This window comes from Mus musculus, chromosome 19 (assembly GCF_000001635.26).
Source record: "Mus musculus strain C57BL/6J chromosome 19, GRCm38.p6 C57BL/6J".
Taxonomy (NCBI): Eukaryota; Metazoa; Chordata; class Mammalia; order Rodentia; family Muridae; genus Mus; species Mus musculus.
In genome coordinates, this window is record NC_000085.6 from 11,767,347 (window position 1) to 11,781,681 (window position 14,335).

A 14,335-nucleotide genomic window follows, 5' to 3' on the forward strand; every position below is an offset into this window, starting at 1 on the left:
AAAAAAAAAACAAAAAGAAAAAAAAAAAGAAAGAAGAAAAGAAAGAAAGAAAGAAAGAAAGAAAGAAAGAAAGAAAGAAAGAAAGGAAGGAAGGAAGGAAGGAAGGAAGGAAGGAAGGAAGGAAGGAAGGAAGGAAGGAAGGAAGAAAGGAAGGAAACAAACAAAACTGGAACCAAATAGATGAAACCTTCTACTCCTTCCAGTGGAGACACAGAAAAGGCAAGTCTGCAGAGTGGGAAAGATGGTTTCAATCTATAAAACTAGGCAGTAGTTAGGAAATTCAACACATAACACAGGCTTTAAAATACGCATTCTTTTTAAATTCGTATACATAGGAATGGGCTTTGTTATGAGGCATTCACAAACATTTTCTTCTTGATCCTCTCCCTGCCCCATCCTCTGCTGGTACCTTTCCATTTCCCTCTCATCCTTTCATGTCACATGTATTCTGCTATCCCTTGTTCTTCTCTTTCCTCCTTCCCCAACTCTCTCTCTTAAGACTTCTCCTCCTATTGGTCCCCTTTCTAGTTTCAGCACACACACACAAATTAAAACCGGGAATCTGCCTATGAGACATAACAAACAGTTTTGAATTGATAAGAGAAACATGAACAAGTGCATATAAAAAACAAACTAGCATACATACAAGCAAATCACAAACATTGAAATCAAAAGCATGAGGGAAAGCTAGATATCACTCATCAATGAAGAAATGAAAACTGACATATCACCACTATGTGATTTATAATCCATTAGACTGGAAGATGTTATCACACATCAACTTTAATCAACTATTTCACCCAGCTTTTGTTCACTACCTTTATCTAGAAAGGGTTGGGCTGATATTTTGCTATTTCTTGCTGCTATTGTGTTTCTTCATTACTCTCCCACTTAAGAATGGCAACTGCTAGTGACTAGAGAGATGAATCAACTGTTAAGAGCTGTTCTTTCAGAGGACCTGTACGGGCAGTTTACAAGCATCTGCGCAGCAACTACAGCTCCCTCTTCTGGCCAGTGTGGGCACCTGCACATAGATGTAAATGTCTTGTTTATATGCAAATATCTTTTTAAATTGTCCCTTATAGTTACAAAGAACATAATTTCAAAATCTAAATGCCCAATACTACATAATACAACACTGAATTAACCTTAGTGGAAACTGTCCCTCGGCTCAGTGCTATTTTAAGTAGAGAGATAATAGTGAAGATAAGACAGGAAGGAGGAGGTTCTTCATTTCTTCATTTTTACACTCCTCCCAACCAAGATGCTTGCCTCTTATCACACCTTTGTTGACCTTCCTGGCATGGGTGGCACCTGTCGTGGAATGGATTACATCTCTTTTAAAAAGAGGGGACTTGGAGTTCTGACCACTCTCAGGTCTTTCAAAATGTGGCCTTTTGCCAGCGCAGAAGGAGGAATATCAATAAACAAGTTAAATTGTGTCCTGGGGTGGATTTGTAGAGTCTCTTAATACTTGGGAAGCAGATGTATTGCACAGGTGAATAGATTTGTAAGCAATTTCCCCAGTATATCTTATCCACAAGCATTGAAGGCTGTACTTACTGCTTGTGAAATTAATTCTTAAGAGCACACAGATTTAACATGATTTAAACACAACAGACATCAGTCTCATTTGCTAATTTCATCTGTCTCCTAAAAGCTTAGATACAAATCCTCTTGTTCTAATCACTACAAAGCTCCAGCCTCAGGAAAAATTATATGTCCAACATTTCCAAAAGGATAATTATACATTATTTCATTTCCCTTCCTTATTAAATTATGGTGTGGTCCATTCACTAGAGCAGCCAATCCCCTTAACGACCCAGCCATCCCTCCAGCTCCTTCTCTTGGATTTCTTAAAGGAAAAACTTTGAAGACAGAACATTACCCCTCTTCTGTGAAGACAAGGCTAAATCTTGAAACCAAACTGATCATTTATAGAAACAAATTAATCCTGTTAATCTATGCCAGCTTGAGATGACCACCATACCAAACCAAAACTGAAGCAATGATCAGCCTAGACCAGGACTGCTTAATTATGCATACTTTTTAGCGGACTCCCCACTCGATGCCCCAGTTTGTCCACTAGTTAAACTTAAAGGTGCCAGGTGTGGTGGTACATGCCTTTAATCCCACACTGTGTAGGCTGAGGCAGACAGATCTCTGTGAGTTCGAGGCCAGCCTATCTACATAGTGAGTTCTAGAACAGCCAGAACTACATAGAGATTTTGTCTCAAATAAATAAATAAATAAATAAATAGCTTAAAGCTCATATCAGGGCCATGAAAATGATCTTGAATGGTCATTGGAGTCCATCATTTATTATTTCAAATGAAGCTACCTTAAATTAATGGCTTTTCGAGGTTACTTTCTTTTAATTAGCATATTAAGGACAGGTGGGACTGCAGAGATGGCTCAGCGGTTAAGAGCACTGACTGCTCTTCCAGAGGTTTTGAGTTCAAATCCCAGAAACCACATGGTAGCTCACAACCATCTGTAATGAGATCTGATGCCCTCTTCTGGTGTGTCTGAGGACAGCTACAGTGTACTTATATATAATAAATAAATAAATCTTTTTTTTTTTTAATTATAAAAGTAAAAGGACAGGTGATCGAACCCAGCCGGTTGGGAATGCCCAAGCCAGTGCTTTTACCTTGAAAACTCCAGCTACAGCTCTTTTGATAGATTTGTCAAGACCAAACTCAGCAAGCGCACAGTAAATAAGCCAATGACAAATCAATAGCATCTTTCTATGTCCCTAGAGAAGAGACATAAATGTACGGAAAGTTAAGGGAACAACTTCTTACAAAACCTCGGGCTTTCGCAGCTTTCTACACCAAGGAGAAAACCCAGAGCTGTCACTAAACAGAAAAAAACTGAGAAGACCCTCGCGGAAACTTGAAACACCTCGGGCGTGGCTTGGCCTGTGGGACCTTTAACCCGCAGATAACCTGCTCCAGAACCAGGTGCTGGAAGTTTCCTCTACTTCCGTCAGGACTCTATAAAAGGTGGGACAGGATGACGTCACTTCCTGTCTTGTGTCCGCGGGCCGGCAAAGCTCTGAACTGGGAAAAGCCACTGTTGTAGTTGAGAGAAACCTGACCCGGCAGCACACGCGTGGCCATGTGGAGGCTGTTGACGCGCGTCCCCGCGCCGCTCCTGCGGATGCACTTTTCAGGTCAGAAACCTGTTTCATCTTTTAAAAAGGCATTTCCCCGATCTTCCTCCCCACATTCCAAAGTCTATGCTTACTGCGATAGGTCCTGCGCTTTCCTTACTTCTTCCACCTCCACTATGCGGAGGCCTGGGTCCTGGTCATGTGCGGGAGACGGTGCTCCGTGAGCCTAGTTGCTTCCTTGGAAGCCCATTTAGTGGAACTCGTACCCCCGTGCTTCTAGACACCTCTGTCAGGAGTGATCAGAGTGTAACAGTAATGGTTTGATTTGTCATTGTAGATTCTTGGGCAGCCCTTCCCACCAGTGCTGGTCTGAAGACGCTCCTCCCAGTTCCAACTTTTGAAAGTGAGTACCTGTCATTTCCACTTATTTTTCTCTGAGAAAAGGCATCGAAGGTGTGTTTGTGCTTCCTCCCTCCGTTGAGTGATTCAACAGATATATGTAAGGAAGGCAAACTGCAGCGAAGTCCCTCGATGTTGCAAAGCAGATAACTATTGGGCTAGTTCCCAGGCATCCTACCACTGATGTGTGGCCCATGATCTACCCAGTCAGCACTAACTGGGCATATATCAGATTTTTTTATCTTCTAAATAATAGTACAGATATGCAGACACTTAGCAATAGTAGCCAGGTGCTCTGCAGTCCTGTACATCTAACTTTTTAATGTACTAAAATCTCCAAAACTGCAAATGGCCTAGACATCTGAGGGTCTTCGGCACATAACTGTTAAACTACTGTGTGGGCTGGAGCAATGGCTCAGCAGTTAATAACACTTGTTGCTCTTGCAGAGAACCCAGGTTCAATTCTCAGAACCCACAAGATTGTTCATAACCATCTGGGACTCCAGCTTCAGGGGTTCCTACATCCTCTTCTGCACATTAATACATGCAGACAAAACACTCCTAACATTTTTGATAAATAAGGTGCTGTGTGTGCTTAGAAGTGCATACTAACTTGCAGATGTAAGAACGTATTACCAGGTCTCACAGTAGCTGCCCATAGAAGTCAGTGAAGGGAGAGTAGTTTTTGTAACTTGGAACAGCAACTTTATTATTCCATTAATGATCTGATGGCCCTTTGAGGCTTCCTGTTTTGTTTATTCTATCATGGAGCCATTCTTTCTCATATTTAATTTTTTTTTTGAGTCACAGTTGTTTTCCCCAGGATGTCATATAGAGGATAGTGACAAGAAAAATCCTACTTTGTAAGTTTACCAAGAAAAATACAACAGAAGGTTTTTTTTTTTTTCGTTTGTTTGTTTTGTTTTAATGGTATTTTTGCAATCTAGAGGAGCAGTGAGTTTTGTTTTGTTTTTGGTTTTGGTTTTTAAGAGCATGCTTCTGGCTTTGATGTTTTAACTGAAGTTCCTCTTCTTTAAAGTAGAGATTAGAATACCACTTGCCCAATTATGTTTCTTGGCCTAGCTGAAAATTATGTATGCTCCTGTTTTCAATTCTTTTTATTTTTAATTGCCTTTTATTTATTTTGTATGCATGCACTTGTGTGGGTGCGTATGTGTCAAGGCATATATCTGGAGGTCTGTGACTACTTTTGGGAGTCAGTTCTCTCCTTCTACCACGTGGGCCCTAAGGCTCCAACCCAGATGGGCAAGCAGTGCTTTTTACCGGTTGGGACATCTTGTGGGCCCCTTGTTTTCAATTTCTAATACTTCACTTTGTATTTCCCCCATTTGTCTGTTTAGTGTTGAAGCCCTAAAGAAATATAAAGGTTGCCACCACTCAGTCCAGCACTTCCTGCAGGTTCGAGGTTACACAGTGATCACATGACATCCATAAGACTGTCTCAACCCTCTGCGTACATGTTGTGGGTGTATAGCGAAGTCTTCATGTGGGACTCCTAACGGGGCTGTCTCTGACTCTTTTGACAGTTTTTGGGACCCTTTTCTTCATCTTGGGTTGCCCCATCCAGTCTTAATACGACAGAAGGTGCCTAGTCTTACTGCAACTTGATATGCCACGTTTGGTTGATATTCATGGGAGGCCTGCCCTTTTCTGAATAGAAACAGGAATGAGTAGATTGAGATGGGGGAAGAGGGGAGACTACAGTTGGGATTTTTTTTTTAAAAAAAAAAAACAATCTCAAAATACCAAAGCTGCTTTAACAGTGAATGAAGTAATAATTGAGAACAGTCCCTACAAATAGGGGCTGAACATACAGGGGGGTAATAAGTGAATTTGGCTGAGAAACATTTGTGTAAGCATTGTTATAGCTGAAAGAGTCCAGTGTCGCTAGAAACATCCAGAGGCAAATGGTAACCGCTGGAATTATTACTCATTAGGCCCTCTGCGTCGTGCACCTTCACTTATTCTTGATTGTCTTTGCTCCTGCTAGATGTCTCCATCCCTGAAAGGTCCAAGCTTAAATTTGTTGAAAGAGTCCCACTTGTGCCAAAAGTAAGAAGAGAACCTAAAAATTTGAAGGACATACGAGGGCCTTCAACTGAAGCCACTGACTTTACAGAAGGCAATTTTGCAATTTTGGTGAGTGATAAAAGAGATTAACAAAGTTTTCTTCTCTTTGAGTTGATTCTAGTCTCTTCCTCCACATTAGAACTGCCACACCTACATCCACATTCCAATTGCTCTTTAAATAGATATAGAACTAGGCTACTGGGTTCCCAAGGAAACGTGAGTTATATATTTTTCTACAGTGTAGGATTGAAAACACAGGAGTCCCATACTAGATGCTTGAGAGTTTGCACTGAATTCTGTCTATAAGCCCTGTGATAATGTAAAGGATCCAATAACCTAGTGGCCAACAAGCAGGTAGCCTATACAACAGGTATTCACTGAACAGGTAGATGGTTCAGATCCATGTGAAATTGTGTTAACAAAAATCTAGCAAGGTTAGATTTTTATCTTGCTATTTCAGAAAATATTTAGTTGAAATTAGAAGTTGTTTACAGCAGGATGGCCACTTACTATTTCAGATGGGTTGGAACTATAGAGGCGGTAAGGAAGGTTGCTGTAAAAGCAAAGAGCAAAGGCGCTACTTCAGTTCCCCAGTTATAACAAGATCTTTTCAAGTCTCTGGTAAAAATGAAGTATTTGTGGGTGAGAATTAGAACACCTGCTTCATGCTGTTTCTATACAGTGGTTTCTGTAAAGAATAATGTTAGTGCCGTGGGTGGCTATGTGCTAGCATTTCTGGCAGCCAGAGTGATGGTGAAGTCTTCTTCCCTGGCCTGCACTGTACCCTTGAGCGCTGCTGCTGACCTCTCAGAACCTTATGCCCACTCTGCATTCCTACCCTACCCCAGCTACACTGGTTCTACTTAAACTACCAAGCCCTTTGTTGTGTCAGGGCATTTACATCAATGTTTCTCCACCTGGGACTGTCCTCTTCTGACTGGTTCTTAGGATTCTCTCCTCAGCTTTCAGTGTCATCTGTAAAAAGTCCTCCCTGGGCTCTCCATGGGAGTGATTCCATCCTTGCTGTCTTTTATTACTGTAGCTTAGGTGTTTCCTCCATATTACTAATTACAACTTAGATGTCTACTTTTCATGTGTATCATTAAAGCCAGTTACTATAAAAGAGGCGGCATGATAATAGACGCCATACTTTCTAAATCCCCCTGTGTTCTAATTTATCTGTTCATTTTTAGGCACTTGGCGGTGGTTATCTCCATTGGGGCCATTTTGAAATGATGCGCTTGACAATCAACCGCTTTATGGATCCCAAGAACATGTTTGCCATCTGGCGAGTGCCAGCCCCTTTCAAGCCCATCACTCGCAAAGGTGTTGGGCAGCGCATGGGGGGAGGTAAAGGTGCCATCGATCACTATGTGACACCTGTGAAGACTGGCTGCCTAGTAGTAGAGATGGGTGGACGGTGTGAATTTGAAGAGGTAAAAGGTATCCTGAACCAAGTTGCTCACAAGTTACCCTTTCCGGCAAAGGCTGTGAGCCGTAAGACTCTAGAGAGGATGCACCAAAATCAAAGAGAGAGAGAACTTAACAACCAAAACCCCTGGACCTTTGAGCACATAGCCACTGCCAACATGTTTGGCATACGGAAATTCCTGAGCCCATATGACTTGACGCAGAAAGGGCGATACTGGGGCAAATTCTACATGCCCAAGCGTGTGTAGTGAAAGCGCGAGGAACATGTGCGCAGCCTCCTGAGCGACAATCTGCGCCTTTACTGTCCTGAGGGTCTTTGCTGGTTCTTGGATCCTAACTAAGCACATGAGTGAGTGACTTCTGAAAAACTGTGTCACCTGGTTGATTCTAATTAAAGTTTGAATGTAACCTCAGGGTACAACTTCTCTTTGGTCAGTTTCAGTTGCTTACAGGATTAAGGACAGTTTGATAGCCAGCTGTCCCAGCACTCAGGAGGCAAAGATGGGTGGATCTCATTTGTGTTCAAGGCCAGTCACATCTACAAGCAAGATCCTGTCTCAAAAAAAAAAAAAAAACCTGGCTTATCTCCGGACCTGAAATGTGTCTTTGCATGTTCTCAGCTCTGGAAATGTAATATGTACACTACCTAGTCTAGGACATTTTGCTTATTACAAATGTATTTTTTGGAGTAATTCAAGGATAAAAACAACAGTACAACTAGTACCCAACAACTAGTGGGTTCAACAGATATTTATTAATGCCCAGCTGCCCATCTTCTGTCAGTCTCAGAAGGGAAAACATGGAATATGACAAGGAATTTAGCAAAAGAACTTTAACAAAAGTTGAAACCCTTCCTAGATCTGAAGCTAGCTAAGGAGGGGCATCTTGGCTCTCTGTCCCTTTAGGAGCTAGTGTATGTAGAGCACACACACACTGCTGGATAATTGAGGGTCCCATGTGATCCAAAACTTCATGGTGCCAGCTTCATTTGTCCGTAACAAGAGTAATCAGTTTTTCTGGGGGAACCAGCATTCAAGTAAGTTAACACTTACTTTCAAAAGTTAGACGCAGATTTTCATTTATTTTTAATGAATGTAAAATGTAATAGTCTCAAAGTAAATTATTTTTAAAGTGGAACACAGTGACACTTGAGTTAGAAATGTGTTTGGACCAGTTTCTTGCACATTTCACTGACCTGCAGCCTATTCTACCACAGACATGGTGAGGCTGAAGCAGCAGCCTCGTCCCACTTTATCCCCTTGGCTTCCTTCCATTGTTCCAGATAACATGGTGTGCTTGTTTGGGAGCTGGGTCATAGTATAAACTTCTTTCTTTTGTTGGAGGAATGAATTTATTGAATGAACCTCCATCCTGAGACCAACTATCATCTCTGACAAATGAGAGTACTAATAGAAATTTATACCATCAATACAAAGCCAGCTTCTACATAAGCACCATCCCTCAAAACAGAACACTGTGACAGGTATGGTATGGTAATAGGGGTGTTGCCATATTTTTCTATGTGCCTCTGATTAATAAAAAATCATGTTCCCAATGGTACCTTAAAGAGTTAAAAGCCAAGCTCAAAGACTCATCCATGAATGAAATCAAAGCTTGACTATAAGTAAGCAGACATCTGAAAGTGGCAGGCACTGTGTGCTAAGAGAAGGGACATGGTAGTATTCGAGATAGGCATAGTGCCTATCCTTAAACAATCTATGAATTAAAAACTATTCTTGGACCCTGAAAGAGGAAGCAGACATGTGGTTGGTTAAGAATGCGACCTAGAAGAGCCATTAGAGTAAAAGTAGGGAGTACCATGATCTGAGAGACAGCCTCACTGAGTTCAGTATGACCCTGTTGAGTTGGGCATGTTGTAATGCCTGCCTCTTCACCACCATCCTGGCCTTCAGGCTGTGTGTGTGTTGTGCTCTAAACAGGGACCCGTTCGTTATGTCTCTCTACCATGCAGGCCAGACCTTTAAGGGCCATCTAAACCAACTGTATATTGCCGTGCTCCCTGTTCCTTCATCCCTATCTCTTTCAATTCTACATTTTCATTAATTTGTTCATTTAATAAACAGTTGATTGGTGCCCTGTGTTGTGAGTTTCCTAGTGAAAAGAGACATAGCTGAGGAAGACTGAGGGGAGACATGATGGCACCACAGAGGTGGAAGATTGCAGATGCCCGTTGAGATCCCATCTGTAAAAGCAGAACGAAGTAAGAGAAAATGGAAAGAAAAATCATATTTTACACAGCACGGTGTTCATGGCCAGGATACCACCTCTTCTCTGCAGGGGTGTGAAACTACTCTCAAAACTGTACTAGCTTGTACTAACCTTGGGAGCAGGGGATTTTAAGGCAAGTCCGATGCAAAAATTAATTCTATTACCATTTCCAGGTACAAGGGCTCAAGATTTTACAACAGGGATGGCCATCCCTCACTGTTGAGAAACATGATACTGCCAGGCTCCGTCACGAGGCAGACTGCGACCTTGCCTCACTAACCACCTACTCCCAATAGTTCTCCACCTACTTCTCTCCAAAACATCCCTTTTCCTTGGTTTTCTCCAAAATTCAGCTATTCCTATACCCAGCCCTCACCCCCTCCTTATTGTGCATCCTGCTGACACCCAGAGCACCCAGAATACAAGTGTGTCAAGTAAGTGACAGCAGAGCTGGCCCTCCCCAGAAAGCTTACCTTTTTCAGGCAAATATGCCCCCAATGGTAGAAGCCAAGATGATGGCAAGGATAATACAGCAGATCATGATCATGATCTTCTTCTGCTCATCACAAGGAGAGAGAAATACATGAGAATCGACATCACTGTGCAGATACACACTTTGACAAAAAGGAGACAGATGGGGCCAGACGTGGAGGGACAGAAGGGACAGGGAATGCAGAAGGAAAACGGATGGATCTGGCTTGTGTAGAGAATGTTTCCAGGTTAGACACTTAGAATCAGACCATGATGTGAGTGTCCTCTCTGCCTTCTGAATAGCATTCTAACAGATATTTCTAGAGCTTCTGCGGCACCAAAAGTTACCACATGGTGGCGCCAAATCACCAAAACATTGCAGAGAGATGGCCCCAGAGCTGTTTTACAATCAGTATAAAGTCATTTATTTTTAAATTAGCAATAAAATAATCAAGTTTACATTTAAAAAATTACAAACAACAAAAGCCCTTCATATGTGGCATTTCAAACTTTCAGCTGGCCTGAAGGAGGAGAGAAAAGGCCTGCACTAAGGGTTGTTTCCCCTCCTAGCCGGAGTCAGTCCTGCCAGACATCACAGCCAAAGGGAGGAAGGCATCCCTGAGGCTCCATCTTGAATGCTGGGTGACTGAGGAGGTACCTTTACAAAGAAAGCTCATAGGCAGTGCCTAGACTAGATTACTACTCATCTATCCCATAGAAACATTAAATTGGGGGGTTATATACCCAAAATCCGGGATACTGGCAGGGACCACCAAAGGTCTGAGGCTTATCACTAACGATTTCCAGGCTATTGCCTCCATGATAAGAATTACAGGAGACAAAAGAAAGCAGGAAGAACTGCTCTAGAGCCTCCCAATTCTTCCGCCAGACAGAAACATCACATGGATAGTGTAAATAACATCAGACGGGTGTGAGAGGTTCTCTGGACAACCCTCTTGTAAGCAACAGATGGAGGTAAATATTACACACTATCTGCTATGCAGAAAACTTCGATGGGAACCAATTTAGTCCTTACTCCAAAGGTCTCATTTGATTCCCATATCAGCAGCCATCCAGAAAACAAGCTTGATGGCAAGGGGGGAAAAAATCACATTTCTACAGTGATTCACTTGAGGTAAGCATATATTCCCTAGCTGATTTTAGCTGCTGCTTACCTTTGTCTTTTTTTTTTTTTTTTTTTTTGAGGTCATAGTATCTTCTAGTTTTCCTACTTCCTGAGAGGCAGACAATTATGTACATATCTCTCACATACATAATTACAAAAGTACACCTGGAACACACAAATGACTGACATTTCCAGAGCCTGAGACTGTAGCACCTTGTCCCTGGACCAGTTTTAAATCCCTGGTTCTGGTTGGCCTCAAAGTAATGTCTTCACAAAGAGCAATTATCTAACAGTGACTAGCCAGCAAATTCTATAACCTTACTCTTTGCCAATGGTAGCTTCAGAAGACCTGTCACCCTGGTCTCTCTAAATAAACAAGAGTGAATATAGAGAAAAACCAATGTGACCCACAATGAAGTTAGAGCTTAATTAAAAGGTAAATTTCAAATAAGCCAACTTGTAAGACCAAAATGGCATCTATTAGTCTTTCATGTTTTCAGGACAGCAAACAACAAACTAAGGATTGGCATCCTGCCAGCTAGGGACTCTGTTCCAAGCCACATTTACTACTAAACTTAGAATTCCTCTACTTTGTTAGTTATTCCCCTACAAAGTATATTCCAGGAGAATACTCCATGAGGTAGAAATACAGTGCCTTGGCTTGTCTCACGGGGATTGTCCAAGGCACAAAGCATAACCTACACACCAACACACAGGGTTGCTTCACAGAGTCCAGAAGAGGGTACTTCAGCTGCTAGGATGGGAGGTGGTTTTGATGAGAACTCAGGACTGCATCAGGTAGGTTAGATTCTTCTGGGGGTAGATTGTTTGCTGAGCCAGGTCCAAGGATGGTTATAAGGAAATAAAGTAACAGGTACCCCCTCATTCTCAGGGAGGCCTTTCAAACTCTGTTCCCGTCTGGAGACAAGAGTGGTCAGGCCAAGCTGGAGTGAAAGCTGGTTCTAAGAAAGGTGGGGAGAGGGGAAGCTGATCAGTATTCAGAACAATGTTAAGGAACAAGGGGAATTAGCCACAAACCCCAAATGTGGAGATCAAAGATCAGAAATGCCTATGAAAAAGAGCATGCAGCAGTCAACACTAATTGAAATAGCCCAGAGACAAACCCAGGGCTGGACATGTGAAATAAAAGAATGCTGCTATTGTGGTAGAACTAATAAAACCTCTAGGTAAGTGTTTCTCAGCCTTCTTGATGCTTTGACCCTTTAATACAGTTCCTCATGTTATGGTGACCCCCAACCATAAAGTTATTTTCACTGCTATTTCATAACTAATTTTACTCCTAGGTGCCGATCAACCTTGCTTTTACTAGGGAATATTGAACAATGTGCCATAAGTCACAACTTAATGTTACATGATCTGGTTAGTCAACTAAAAATGATATTGTTAGCCTCTTCAAAAATGAGTCTTTTACATCCTGAATTCTTGACATTCGGAACAAGGGCTGAGAAGCACCATGAATTTGCAAAGCATCTTTCATCTGAGGATATGGAAAGATAACAACTAATACATCTTTATCATCATTATTATTATTATACCATACTTTTCATTGAGATAGTCAGGACTGAGCACAAAACTGAAACTTTAAGAGACAGAAGTAAGTCATCAAAGACTAGAATAACAGCAAGAGAAAAAGAAGGGAATCAAAAGACCCAGAGAGCTTGATTGCCTTATCACTGTTATCTTCCACTTAAGATTTAATAATCTGACTTCCAGATCTCCAGCCACATGGACAGGGGACAATGCAGTGACACACTGGGGTACAGCTGAAGTGAAATGAAAGATCAGCCCCAGTGTCAACATGGAAGTCTGCATCGACTTTCAGAGAGGCTCAGGCCTGTTACTTCAGTAATCTACTTTCTGAATTTATAATAAAAGAAAAGAAAAATCTCACCATACTCAATGATAGCAAAATAATATAAAAAAGAGGTTCATGCCTGTTACTTCAATAATCTAGTTTCTGAATTTATAAGAGAAAAGAACATTTTCACTGCACTCAATAAAAGCAAAATAATAGAAACTCCAACCCTGAGGAAATGCTAATGCCCTCACGTTCAGAATTAGCGTTCAACAGGATTTTAGTGATAAACAATGATCTTATGATTTTCTAACTAGATAAAAGCACTATATAATTAATGTAGTCTGAACTATGCAAAACTAAGTGTGTGAACCCGCCACATGTTAAGAAAAATAATATTACAAGGTAACTTTCACTTGTCTATATCTTAAACGCTTTTAAAAATAACACTCGATTTTATCCAGAAAACAAAAAAAAACAAAAAACAAGAAGGTTCTTAAGTCCCAAGGATGACTAGATCATTTTTATGATGCTCACCCTTATTAAGCCTAATTTACTGGCCAGCTATATCTTAATAAATTTTAGTTGACAGCCTAGAGTTCACTGGACTTTGTAGACAATAATAAACACTTTACAAAAAGAAATGAAGATGTAGTAAAGCACTCTCCTAAGTCCACTGTTAGCTGTGTGAATTTGACCCTTCTCTAAGATTTAAGTTTTTTTCTAAAATAATACTACCTGTCCCATAAGAATGCTGTGAGGATTCTGTTACATATATAAGGTGTTTATCAGTCTCTCTGCTATGACTCAACACTTTAAAATGTTACCAAGTACCTCATTCAAGAGCTGACATTCAGCTACAAACATAACTCTTAAAGCCTGAGGCTGCAGCATGAAGCTTCAGTTTTATTGAAAAAGGACAAGGAACACTAAACCCAGCATCCATGAAGGCCACTAAGAATCTAGCAGACGGCTCCCAGATTACATCCACCATCTATCTACCCATGCTTCCTGGGTACAGACAGTCGGAATGAGGTGCTAAATGTTCTAAGTGACAAGACAGTAGAAATAAGCAATCAGAGCTGGGCGTGGTGGCGCATGCCTTTAATCCCAGCACTTGGGAGGCAGAGGCAGGCAGATTTCTGAGTTCAAGGCTAGCCTGGTCTACAGAGTGAGTTCCAGGACAGCCAGGGCTACACAGAGAAACTCTGTCTTGAAAAGCCCAAAAAAAGAAAGAAAGAAAGAAAGAAAGAAAGAAAGAAAGAAAGAAAGAAAGAAAGAAAGAAAGAAAGAAAGAAAGGAAGGAAGGAAGGAAGGAAGGAAGGAACGAACGAACGAACAATCAGGCTCCAAAAAACCCAGAAGACCTGACCCGTATCCTGCAGCCAGAACCCAAGAATGGAATTTTAAGGAAATTAAAGAATTAAGGCAACCAACAGTTTTAAAGCCCATTGTGACAGTCATTAGAAAAGAGTAGAGTTATGAAATCCCAGACTAATTCCTCAGGAGAAGCCAATCCAGAACCCTTGGTCTACTTACATTTCAGTGCAGCAGCCCCTTAGGCCACTCTTATTTCAGCCCAACGGACAGTCCAATAATCAACGCTAAAATGCCCAGCAACACAACTACTACCACAATGATAATTATCAATTTC

General features: G+C 41.4%; 2 protein-coding genes across 15 annotated transcripts in view; one reads left to right on the forward strand and one right to left on the reverse strand.

The window, feature by feature from the left end:
* The first annotated feature begins 3,068 nt into the window (after positions 1-3,068).
* On the forward strand, positions 3,069-7,610 carry Mrpl16 (mitochondrial ribosomal protein L16). The gene is made up of 4 exons (NM_025606.3): positions 3,069-3,178; positions 3,456-3,521; positions 5,529-5,677; positions 6,802-7,610. The coding sequence occupies exons 1-4, from the start codon at positions 3,124-3,126 to the stop codon at positions 7,285-7,287; spliced, it is 756 nt and encodes a 251-aa protein (NP_079882.2). The 5' UTR covers positions 3,069-3,123; the 3' UTR covers positions 7,288-7,610.
* Positions 7,611-7,771: 161 nt separating this feature from the next.
* The window catches only part of Stx3 (syntaxin 3), a 46,452-nt gene continuing 39,888 nt past the window's right edge, over positions 7,772-14,335 (reverse strand). For 7 of the 14 annotated variants that reach the window (XR_001782568.2, NR_153433.1, NR_153434.1 and 4 more), the window contains 2 exons: positions 9,742-9,824; positions 7,772-9,242 (listed from right to left, as the gene is read on the reverse strand). Coding sequence is in view for 5 of the 14 variants with exons in the window: in NM_001360386.1 (NP_001347315.1) it covers positions 9,747-9,824 (78 nt within the window). In the remaining 9 variants the exon portion in view is untranslated. Of the gene's footprint in view, positions 9,243-9,741; positions 11,828-14,220; position 14,335 lie in introns of those variants that run through there. The other 7 variants (XR_003952774.1, XR_001782567.2, XR_003952773.1 and 4 more) reach the window with 4 other exon arrangements.